This window comes from Bidens hawaiensis, unplaced genomic scaffold (assembly GCF_021521415.1).
Source record: "Bidens hawaiensis isolate Kalapana, Puna unplaced genomic scaffold, B.hawaiensis_p1.1 tig00016270_1, whole genome shotgun sequence".
Lineage (NCBI taxonomy): Eukaryota > Viridiplantae > Streptophyta > Magnoliopsida > Asterales > Asteraceae > Bidens > Bidens hawaiensis.
Genome location: NW_027492488.1, coordinates 138,273 through 150,608, shown reverse-complemented (window position 1 = coordinate 150,608; position 12,336 = coordinate 138,273). Strand labels below are relative to the sequence as shown.

At 39.0% G+C, this 12,336-nt stretch overlaps 1 protein-coding gene across 1 annotated transcript; it reads right to left on the bottom strand.

Moving 5' to 3' along the window:
• Window positions 1-3,907: 3,907 nt before the first annotated feature.
• Window positions 3,908-10,284, bottom strand: LOC143551165 (kinesin-like protein KIN-14J). The gene is made up of 18 exons (XM_077041662.1): window positions 10,206-10,284; window positions 9,676-9,728; window positions 9,510-9,593; window positions 9,354-9,431; window positions 9,188-9,280; window positions 9,078-9,107; window positions 7,873-8,214; window positions 7,712-7,793; window positions 7,536-7,631; window positions 7,269-7,448; window positions 7,090-7,196; window positions 6,828-7,006; window positions 6,057-6,221; window positions 5,732-5,985; window positions 5,492-5,655; window positions 4,885-5,309; window positions 4,193-4,344; window positions 3,908-4,080 (listed from the first exon to the last, which is right to left on the bottom strand). Exons 1-18 carry the CDS (start codon window positions 10,261-10,263, stop codon window positions 4,016-4,018), a joined length of 2,607 nt encoding a protein of 868 aa, XP_076897777.1. The 5' UTR covers window positions 10,264-10,284; the 3' UTR covers window positions 3,908-4,015.
• Window positions 10,285-12,336: the final 2,052 nt, after the last annotated feature.

Here is a 12,336-nt window from a genome sequence, read left to right as displayed (position 1 = left end):
GGGGCATCATTTTTCTTCTGTTTTTTACTGGCCCCTGCGCCAGTTTTCCCCTTAGCTTTACGCTTGAGTTGTGGCACCTCAGCTTCCTCCTCCTCTTCCTTTTCCGCGAGCTCCAGTTCGTAGTTCTCAAGCGCATCTACATTACGTGCAACAGAAATGTTAACCAAATTTGGTATTATAAAGGCATAAGCATAAGTACAAAGGCTTACCAGGCGCGTCGCTGTCAAAGCAAAATCCCAGATCAACATGGATGAACATGTCATCGAAGCGATCGGGGAAGCCAACTTCCCCAACGCCCAGCGCGACAGAGCCACCCTCCATATGCTCATCATAGGCGGCGTGGACATACTCCTTACTTACTGCACAAAACAAGACAAATGATATCAGCAAAACGAATTATATTCGCGCAGAAGTAATGCAATGAGTTAATAACTTACACAAGCCGTCAACTTGGATAACAGGCTCAGTCGCGCTGTCGGCCCACCTTCTGCTCATACCAACCCCCACCAGCGCCTCCTCGCAAATGTTCTTGGCGGGGGATGGTTCAGCAGTCAACTTGTTAACCCAAGCGCCAGTTGGGTTCTTGAGAACATCCACATCCGCGGGCGCAGAAGAGATCGCGCGCATGGTCATGCGGATGGGAATCACACCAGCCTTAATATAAAAAAATCTCTCAGACCAGTCATGAAGGCTTTTGAAAGAGACAGTGCAGCACTTGACCTTCTGACTGCGAGGAACGAATGAGAACCAAGAATCTTGGATTTTTGGCTTATAAAAATACTGAAAGCGCCGAGGGGTGGGCTCCTCGATCTGAGATTTGCACATGAACTCAAAATGAGTCATGCGCACAAGTCCAAACGGATGGACTTGGGATATGTGAATCCCATAGCATCGAAGCAGCGCACCCACAAACTTTGTCATCGGGAGACGAAGGTTGCAGTGGGTGAAAAAATGGCAATACAGGGAGATATAGCCGGTGGGCGGATCCGCCGCCGTTTGCCCGGCCGCCGGCAGCATGCAGCCATACTCAGGGAGAAAACCCTGAGAGGCGATAAGACTGTCAAAATCGGACTGTCTCAATTTACAGGGGATCTCATCCCACCTCTTCACTACCTTGACCTTTCCCACCTTCTCCGATGAGGCCTCGACAGCCCGTTTCCCCTTGCCGGTCTTCTTCAAAGTAGACATCACTAATGACTTTACACGGCGTTCGCTGGGGGAGATTGTGGTGTCTGGGCTATCAGACATACAACTGGGAATCAAACAAGAGGTTACTTCAAGAAAGGAAATCTGGAAGTAGAAGACAGGCAATCGGAATAAAAATGAAAGGAAAAGCTCTAAAAAAACAATGAAGATGAAGAATAATAACTCAAAGGGCTTGCTTTTATAGGGCCAGGAGAGAGAGAAACTGGTACTGATCAGAGTTCACGCGCCCCCACTCGCAGGTGTAAGCCAACGTGAGCGCGACACGTGTCCCTGACACTGTGTGAGGGGACACGAAAGGGAACGAAACAGGTACTGCCAGAGTTCACGCGCCACCACTCGCAGGTGCAGGCCAACACGAGCGCGACACGTGTTCCTGACACTATGTGAGGGGACATGAAAGGCAACTGTAGCACCTCGAGCACACGAAAAGTCTGACACGTCTCCATCTCTGACGCATGTCAGCACCAACCAACCACGTACATGGACGATTCGTTTCAACCAAAAGGATAGAATTTCGCGCAACGATGAGAAATAAAAAGGAAAAGACAAACCCTATTAAAAGAGCAAACTATTAAGTCTAATATCTATATTACCTCGCTCGCGCGAGACAAGACACACATTAGACTGGGGGGGCTTGAAGAGGTATGTATCCGCCTCAACATCGAGCGAGGCGGGTCAACCCACAAGATATAGACAAGAGGCTTGAAATCAAGATATTATGAAGGCACAAAGCCAAAACCTATGCGCATGGCGCATATCACATATGCTCACGCATCACATATGCTCACGCGTATCACATGCTCACGCACCATATATGCTCACGCATATCACATCTGCGCGTGGCGCATCCGCGCGTGACGCATATCACATGCTCACGCATATCACATCTGCGCGTGGCGCATCCGCGCGTGACGCATATCACATGCTCACGCATATCACATCTGCGCGTGGCGCATCCGCGCGTGGCGCATATTACATATGCTTGTGCATATCACATCTGCGCATGAAACATCTGCGCGTGAGAATAAAGAGAAGACCTTGCGCATCCTCAGGATAGGCGCATATCACACATGCACATAATCAACCTCGTCCTTATCCAAATCAGGATAAGGACAACCTTGATTGTGCACGTCAGACAACCTTCCTGAAGGTATCCTTTAAGGAATAAGAATATGCTGATGTTGACAGCTGCCAATGAAAGGTGGACAACTCAGCAAAACCCATGTGCTACCACGTGATTGCACATGAGTCAGGTAAAATACCTGGGTCAGAGAATAATCAATAAAAAAGCACCAGGTGTCCTAAGGACACGTGGCGCAAAGCAATAGGAGGAGGCCAAAAAGGCCCTAATTGGGTCTGAGCCCAATCATTGGAAACCCTAGCACTATAAATACCACACCACCTCCACATGGAGAGGTAAGCAAGAGTAAGCAACAACAAGCTTGAAAATACATTCCAATTCCTTACTCTCAGATTATTATCTTCTCATACAATCTCTTATTCTCACACTGGAGGGTTACCCCAAAGAGGACCCCTCTGTCCCTTTCTGAGGGGTAAGTTTACGGTGCTGTTCATTTTGTAGGTGGAAGAATACATACTCCGGAGAACCATCGGTGAAATAGCATAATCATACCCGAGGAAAGTTGATCGTCTACCAGTGAGCCGATCCACGTTTCTTCAATCATCATCATCGTACTCAGTATATCCCACCAATAGCAATGCTATGGTAGGGTCTGAGGAGGGTAAGATATAGACAGCCTTACCTCTATCCCATAGGGATAGAGAGGCTGCTTCCGGTGAGACCCCCGGCTCGATAGTAGTTTTGCATCAAGCCTTGGACATAAGGCACATAGCACTCAATCATCGGGACAACGGCTGATCGGTGCATGTGCCCTTGTCTTTCGGCTATCAACGCCACCACATGATGCCTGATTAACCTTCCGCCACTTTTAACGTTATTTTCACGAGATTAGTAAAATAACGTCATAATTAGTTCAATTTTACTTTTGCCCACCCGAGGGTTCACACATATATACATTATATGCGCGCACCGCAAGCAGGGCGTAATATTTCATTTAGAATAGCTATATTAGATCTAAATTAAGATTACACTATTGTGACCATTATAAATATATAATGACTGAGAGTTCGGCTTGTTCATTGCCCATGGGTAACAACTTGTCTTGATTTATTGTGTAAGTCTTGATGTAGAAATGTTTGCTTGTTGAAGACTCTATCATTGGTGGCCCTTTCAAATGCACCAACATACCGTGAGAAAAATAGTTTTAACCAGTCTGTTTTTAGTATTGCTTACATGCATGCTCTTATGAAACTCCCAAGATATCTTCTATGGAAATAGCAAAACTTTAGATGGTTTACACCATTGGCTTATGAATTGCCAAACAGTGTGCTTAGGTGACTACGAAAGCTCACTGCCTGAAGTGTCAATTAACTGCGGATGGTTGAAATCCCATCAGACTCAATCGTTGTTAAACAAAAACATTGTTTGATTTTGAATCATCTTTAAAGTTTGCTTACATGCATTAACCTTTTCTTAAATGTCTTAAGTAGCACCACACTTCCACACCATAATTTACAAAGGTTAAATGATGTCATAAATAGCATCCCTAAAATAAAATAACCAACATTAATCTTGAAACTGTAACATGCATTCTGATTCTATCAGTTGGTCAAAGAATGTTGACCTGCATTCTACACAGTTTAGATTAACTCTCCATGAATTGAAGTTCATGAATATGATGAGAGATGCTAATCTATCTTAGGTTACAGTCATAATAAATATCAATCTTCACCTTCGAACCCCAGATTTAACCGAAGAACCGCCAGAAGTTGTTGACCTTTTAGCACTAGAACCTGAAGAGCATTCAGTAAAACAAAGAATTTAGCAAAGCTGACCCATATTAGACCCGTTTCCCAACCCACTCATTTCATCAATTCTACTGTAAACAATAGCGATTTGACGTACTTGATGCAGCACGCGGGCCGCCCTTGGTTAATGAAGGTTTAGAAGGTGCTACTAGGCCCGGTTTTTGTGAAGATGAAGCCGCCTGCACTGGTTTCCGTGCAGAAGATGCAGTCTTTTGTGGTGGTCTTGGAATTTTAGCAGGTACACTGGGCCTGAAACCATTACCCCACAACTCTAAGTAATTACCCAATTATAATTAAAAAAAGAGCAAGTTACAGAAATGGCCCATGAGGTTTGACGAAAGTCACGTCTTCAGGTACCAACTACCAAGTTCCAAAAGCTAAAAGTTAGGTTCATGGTTTCAATTTTGTAACAAGCTTTAAGATTATTTTTCGCTAACTTTTCTGTTATGTTCATGTAAGTTGACCAAAATACCCTTTATAACCAAAGGGTCTATTTGTGTAACCAAGACCGACTTGGTCATTATACACAGATAGTCCCTGAAAGAGAGTTGGGTTTAACATGCTTTGAGCTAATTACATAAACAGTCCCTCGAAGGGTATTTTAGCCATTTTACACTGATTTAACATTAAACAAAAAAAACTATTGCTAGCGTTAGGGGCCTCATACACGTTACAAACCTAAAACACTAAACTTGAAAGTTTTAAAACTTAGACCCCAGAAGTATGATCCGTACCAAACTACATGAAACAATTATGTATATATCTCTAATGATAACAAAATAGACTCACTTGTGATGGGGCTCGATAGGTGCTTTCACGGTTTCAGGAAAAAGGGTCAATTCAACGATGCTACTCATTGAACAATCGGTCTCAGTTCCCATTGAAAGAACACCATCAGATATATCACTTAATCTCTCTTCAGAATCAGCATCCCCTAACCCTAAAAGCTCAATATCATCATTAAGATCTCGAATATCATCGGCTGTAACAAGTTTAAACCGCTGAGAACTCGTTTCAGATTGTTTATCACTCAACTCGTTATCAATATCAGAAGCTGACTTTAGGCCAAGATTCAAGCTTTTGTCAAGGACTGGACTACCGTTGGCCCGTAATTCCCTCATTGGTGAGCCCTTTTCACCACTTGAACTTCTTCGGGCCCGTAAATGTGATATTTCCTCATCCTTTTTGGTTAACGAATCTTTCAGATTAGTCACCTAATATTATCAACCGCACAAAAAAAATATTTAAAGTTGCAATCTTTCATACAAACACTTAAACGGGTAACGGTCAAAACGAGTTCAGGTCAGAATAACCCGCAAACCCAGAAACAAGTTTGACCCAGTTGAATCATAAGCACAAAATTGATCCGTTTGGGTTGACCCGCAAAAAGTCATACCTGCTCCATGAGCTCCCGCACACCCCTCCCTTCTTTATTGCTACGAGCCGCACCTAACTCGACTCCAGAAACGCGTTCAGCAAATTTGAGGGTACTTATGGTTTCTGAGTATGACTCCACATCAGGATTTAACTGAACAAACATAAGTGTCTTTGCTTGACCACCTATAGCAACAATTAAAATGTTAGATGTAACCATTCAAGCCACCAATATATAAACATTGGAACATTTCTGAGTTACCTAAAGAGCTTTGCAACACTTGAGTAAGCTTGCTGTTTCTATAAGGCACGTGTTGACTCTTTTGTGCCAGAGCAAAAATAACATCACCAAGAGCCGATAACGATTTATTAATATGCTGGGCTTCTCTTAGTCGATCGCCGGTTGCTTCAGATCGATCCACCCGTTCACTCCCAGCAAGATCAACCAAATGTAAGTTACCACGCAAAACCGCGTTGGTTTCAAGATCCGTTCCACGAACGTGAACGGTTAACACACTGGATCATAAAAGATTTGAATGAATGTTAAAGAAACTCAATATAGAAAAAAATGTTCATCAAAGCCCAACCTGTGCGACCGGCTACTCCTTTCGTTCAGGGCAGTTGCACCCACGGCCCGGTTCATTAACCCAACATTCATCAAGTCCAAGACGTCTGCAGTTGATGTGACTGAGTGCATGCTAGCATCGGGGACGGCTAACCCGTTTGGTTGGGTAGAACTCCATATGCCAAGCGTGTGAAAGTCAAGGTATACATACTTTATGTGAATATATACGGTGTAGGCCTATAAACGAACAGAACGTTCGATGTGCATGAACAAAACCTTTTGTTCGTTTAGTTAGACAAACAAACATGAGCACCTGTCCCGTACGTTCCTTTATGTTTATGAACACTCTTTTATGTTTGTTACTTAAGTTTGTTCGTTTGCGTATTCATTTATTGTTAGGCCCGTTACAATATAGTCTAGTTTTATTAGATTAAAATATCACCCATTACAATTATATCTATTTTATTACTTTTTAATTCCAGCATATTAATAATTGTGCTTTACTTTTTTACTTAGTGTTTGCTCAATTATGTCCGTTCATCTACGTTTAGTTATGTCCATTCGTTTATGTTTGTGAACCGTTCGCTTATATTACTAACGAACGGACATGAATAGGTTCACTTTCTTAACGAACGAACACGAACAAGAAACCATGTTTGTCTAACTGTTCGTGTTGAATCATTTGTTCTGTTAAGGTTAAACGAATGAACACGAACATGCCCCGTTTGTGTTCGTTCGGTTCATTTACAGGCCTATGTGTGTATCAAAATAAGAAGCTATAACTAAAGGATATCTTTTCTGAGTGATATCACTCGATAACAGGTCCCGAACTTGCTCATTATAAATTTCCACCATTTGTACTCCAATTTCATACTCAATTGAGTTTCGCCTAATTTGGGAGAGATTAAACAGGTCGTTTAAGGCTCGATAGTTGACTCCCCAGTCTTTGGGAGACGATACATTAGGCCCCGTCTATCACCAAAATTAGAAAAGAAAATTCAGAATTTGCAAACCATGATTTAACATATATAATTTAATAAAATTCAGTTATTTACCATGGTATATGTCTTCCCAGAGCCCGTTTGACCATACGCAAATATGCACACATTATACCCGTCCAGTACTGACCGAATTAGCGGTTGTGTATCAACAAACACTTCCTCTGCAATCACCCAAATTTAAAAAATTCTTAAAAATTAGTAAAATACATATGTTCGTACGCGATATTACAAACCTTGTGTTGCGGTTGGGCTAAAGACTTTATTAAATTTGAATAATCGGTGACTTTCTTTGGCTGCTTTTGAGGGATTTGTGACAACCAGTTCACCATTGTCACCAATATACTCTATGGTCGTCTGTCTTTGACTTTGGCCTTTAAGAAATGGTCGTATACGACAATAAACTCTTATATTCCCTGCTCAAACAATATAATATTTTCTTAGAATCAATATATTTTAACAATATTAAACATTTTGTCTTCTGAATTATGAGTTTATTATACCTTTTAAATCTTGGACTTCATTGTACAATTTGCGGTTTTCTGTTAAAACTACATGGTAGTTTTGTGCAGCGTCAACAAGCCCCTGAATCTTAATTCCTGTACAAAATAATATACAAACATGTTTTAATCTTTTATGTTATCAACAAATAAATAAGATTTAAAATCTGGAAATTTACCAAATTGATTAATTTCCTCAGAGTATGTCTGGCGCGTCATCAAAACTTCTTGCTTAATCGACTCAGAACCTATCCTCAGTTCCTAGAGTTCTCATACGATTATATAGTATTATAACAAATTTTTTATATTATACAATAAAGGTATGACTTTTTATACAAACCTTAAGTGATCCGTGTTGAAAATCGATAAACTTTTTGTAACCGCGCTCTTTCTTTTTCCATCTTTGAAACTTGGATTCGGTAAATTTTTCAAGTTCTTTAACCTTTTTTCTTGAATCACTGAGAAGATTTTCAAGATTTGAAATCTTGTCTTCTAGGTCAGATTTAATTTCCATTGCATGTGTTTCAAGCTGTAGACAACGGGTCTCATATGTGTTTTTTGTGACTTCTAATTGCTGATTTAATTTTGAAATTTCTAAACTATTGTTGTCATTTTCTTTTCTTAGTTTAACTAACTCTGCATCTTCAAGCATTTTCTTCTCCTCTACCATAGTCTTCTCAGTCTGCGAATACAAGTTAACTTGTCAAAGGGTTGACTTGGGATCTTACAGGTGGCCATCTGAACCTGTTTGCTTACGAACAGGTCGATGTGGGCTGCGTTGTCTCAAACAGGCCAAAATAATATGGGTACGGGTCAAATGATTTGAAAGTTGTCCAAAATAGGGTTGTTCAGAAAGCTTACAGCTAACTCGAAATCGGCTTGTTTGCACACAAACTGAGCCGAGCCCAGGTCAGGTGACTTCGGCTCATTAGGCTCGTTTAGCGGGCTGTTGACTCACACACCGGCTGCTCATTTTAATTAAAGCCCAAAATTTTAATATATATAAACTATAACCCAAAAGTATACCCCAAAATTTTAAATACACAAACTATAAATTTTGTTTATAAATTATGCATTACGTGTATTGTGAAAGTAATATTTTTTCCTTTATATATACATATATATCAAATTATCAATATGTATAAAAATAAATAAAAAATAAACGATTTAGCTCAACAAGCCATGGGCTGGCTCGAGCTTTTATGAGTCGAGCTCGAGTTCAACATCTCAGCTCGTTAAGGTAAAGAAGCTGAGCCGAGCCCGAGCCTAGGGGCTCGGCTCAACTCGTATACAGCCCTAGCCCAAAGTCTACTTTTTAAGCATATAACCTACTAAATCTTTTTATTCAATACTTCAAATTATTAGCACACTAAACTAAGTGAAAAATAGCATATTGAGAAACAAATAAGCATTTGCAGGTCAACCAAGTCAACCAGTTCGTGTAGACCTATACAAAAATGGCCTGTTTCAAAACCTAACCTATTTTGACTCGTTACTTAAAGCAACTACAAAACAGTAAAATTAACCCCAATATCAGAAACGCACCTTTATATGGTGGAGCTGATTCATAAGGACCTAGCAGAAATGATTTTTAAAAAATAATTAATATCAGAAACAGTATGCCACCTTTGTAATAAGTAACAGACTTAAGTTACCTCATTTTCTTCCATGGCCCCGGTTACAAGCGTTTTAAACACTCTCACTTTCATATTATACTTCTCTTCACGAGTCTTGTACAGATCGTTTTGCTAAATCCATGAAAAAAGCATCATTTATTAGAATTAAGCGAAATTTCTACAATATAAAAAGTTTAAACTTTACCTTCTTAAAATCTTCTGCTTGTTTTGCACATCGTTGCTCAATCATTTGAACGAGTTTTTTCAATAAGCAGGCAACTCTCTACACAACAAAATATAAACTATTAAGTTAATTAACACAGGCCATGACTAATTATGAAAGAACCAATTATTCGCTTACATCTGGCACATCCTCTTTCCTGTTCTCAATGCTGTCATCAAGAATCTTATGTACGATATGAAAGAGTGACCGGGAAGATGCGTTCTGTAAATTAATGTTTCATTGAAATCAAGTAAGATAAAGAAAAGAGCAACGCAAACATTTTACAACTTAACAGAAAGATAACCTGTAAATCATGTATACTGGTCATTTCTGGTACTCTAGCAGCAGGAAGATTGCCTGTGAAAAAATATTTAATATTATACAAGAGTCCCGAACCCTAAATTAATTTTTTCATAGGCTTGTTAATGAAGCGATCATATATGAACAATTCAACGAATGGGCTTTTCTTGTTAGTGTTCGTTTATTTTGTTCGTTAACAGTATAGATGAACGAACATAACTGAACATAGAAGAACGTACATAACTGAGCTAAAGCTAGTTAAAATCAATGTGAAGAACAATTTTAAACTAGCTATACTGAGTTATAATGGGCCAAAAGTTTAAATAAATATATTAACAGACGTAAACTAACAAAAATAAATGAACAAATGAGACAAGTGTTCATAGTCGTTCGTAAGAAACAATTTTTTTTGTTCATGCTCGTTCGTTTATTAAACAAAAGACCACAAACGAACTCCCCGCCGAACAGTTCAGGTCATTTACATATTTTTCTTAATGAAGGAGATGTCAAAATGATGCACAAAACGTATGTTACCTTCACGAATATCACCATTAACATTCTTAAAACCGTTTAATTGCCCATCCAGTTCCATCTTGATGATAAACTAGCTGACTTCAAATGTGCCTAAAGTAGAAATATTTGTTAGAATTTAGAACTACTTTTCAAATAACCAAACATGTAAAAAAAAATAACAAAATAAGTATACAATTTCTCGAAAGAAGTCGATTTCCAGCTCATTTTCACAAAACTTGTAAATAAATTTGGGTCAATTTTAAAAATTCTTTAAATATGAACCTCTAGTTCTTGAATTCAGCTACTTTCTAGAGAAAAAAAATGTATTTATCATGATGCAATGTTTGAATCCAGCCAAGTTATAACATTCCAACTAAAACCCTAAAACACATTTACCAAAATGCTGGTAAAATTAGAGGTGGGTTTTCATATACACCCAAAAATTAGTATTTTTCCCCAAATTATGAATTCAATCAAATGCCAAATTAAACACAAATTACACTACTTTATGACAGATCCAGTTAAACCCAGATGGGAAAACAAGAAATTCAAATAATTAACACAAGATTGAAGGTATATAATACCTGAATAAGATCTGTGGCAAGAATCTTGAAGAGAGAATGGTAAGATTTGGTGAAAAATGTGATGAAGGAAAGAAAGAGGGTTTGGAATTTGAAATCTTTAGACACGTGACATGGAAAAGAAGATAGTGACTGCCGGTTATTTTTGGATTGCTTGTTTGCTTTTACTTTTTCAAAACACTAAATTATTTTACTTTTAAATGAAGGAAATATTGAATAGTTAGTAAGACTATTGGGTATGGATACCAATTTACTTCTTATTTTATAGTGTCACGTCAGTGTCATATCATAATTCACTCTACTTAACTCTCTATCACAGTATTATGGAAATGGTTCCTAATTCACCACTTTCTCGTTTTTCAAATAAATAATAATTTTGTATACTTAAAAATATTAAATAAAAGCACAACATAATATTATATAAGAAAATATTAACTAGAAAGCATAATATTTATTAAATTAAAAAAGCGATAAATTACATTTAATATATATATATATATATATATAAAAACATGATATATATTAAATATTAAAAAACATTAAATTACATTTAAAATATTAAATAAATAAAACATTATACAAATTTAAAAGCATAAGTGCATAATAAATAAATAAACATAATATTATAACAAAATGTTTTCCCCCAAAATCCTCCTACCGTCTCCATTTCTTCAAAACCCATCCACCGCTACCATCGGTTAGTTACCATGGTCTTACACCACCATCACTTGAACAGTCGCCAGAATTCCTCGTCTCTGTTTAATTTCTCAAGTACTTTGCCGGAATCCACTGTCTTTCAATGTCGTACATCGTCGGAGGTTCAACAGTTTTTTGGCAATTGAAGATGAATTTGTGACAATTGAACTTGGCTTTGATAATACTAATTAGGTGCTGTTTGTTTTTGCTTCAAACATCTTCAAGATGGCTGATGTCTGCAGGCGGGCAGACATCAGTTGTGAAGACAGTTTGGTTTTCTAAAAATATAAGATCTGCAAACATCTTAATACATCTTAAAAAAAAAGCTCCTAGGGTTAGCTTCAAACTTCTTCACATTTCTCATCCATCCCCTGTGCACCTCTCCGTCGCTCCTCCACTCGCCGGTCGGCCATCGCCACCACCTCTGCTCCTCCAGATACACTCCTTCTCTTCCTCCTCTCCCTTGGTTCCGATTGGCCATCGAAACCGCCGCCTCCATATATATATCTGTTAGGTGCCTCCATGAAAACCGCCGCCTCCATGGACCATCGAAACCGCCGCCTCCATGGACCATCACGACCACCGAAACTGCCGCCTCCGGTACACTCTTTTGCCCCATCACGACCACCGAAACCGCCGGAAACTTCCGATTCCCCACCGCCTATTCCTCCTCGGCCATCTGTTACCTCCACCGCCTAATCCACCATCTCACAACCGACCATCTGTTACCTCCACCGCCTAATCCTCCTCGGCTTTTCGATGTGACAGGAACCAGTTTTTGACCAACGTACATATTGAATTTTAAAGTAACAAGAAAAAAAAAACCTCAAACTACACTTTTTAGTTTAACATGTAAACTTATAAAAACAAACGGT

What these genes read in the sequence shown, in the direction of transcription:
- LOC143551165 (XM_077041662.1), bottom strand. Translation starts at nt 10,263, where the DNA reads ATGGAACTGGATGGGCAATTAAACGGTTTTAAGAATGTTAATGGTGAT. An exon ending in TAGCCCAACCGCAACACAAG is followed by an intron (nt 7,197 to 7,268) that starts GTTTGTAATATC and finishes GGGTGATTGCAG; the next exon opens with AGGAAGTGTTTGTTGATACA. An exon ending in AGTGATATCACTCAGAAAAG is followed by an intron (nt 6,222 to 6,827) that starts ATATCCTTTAGT and finishes TGACTTTCACAC; the next exon opens with GCTTGGCATATGGAGTTCTA.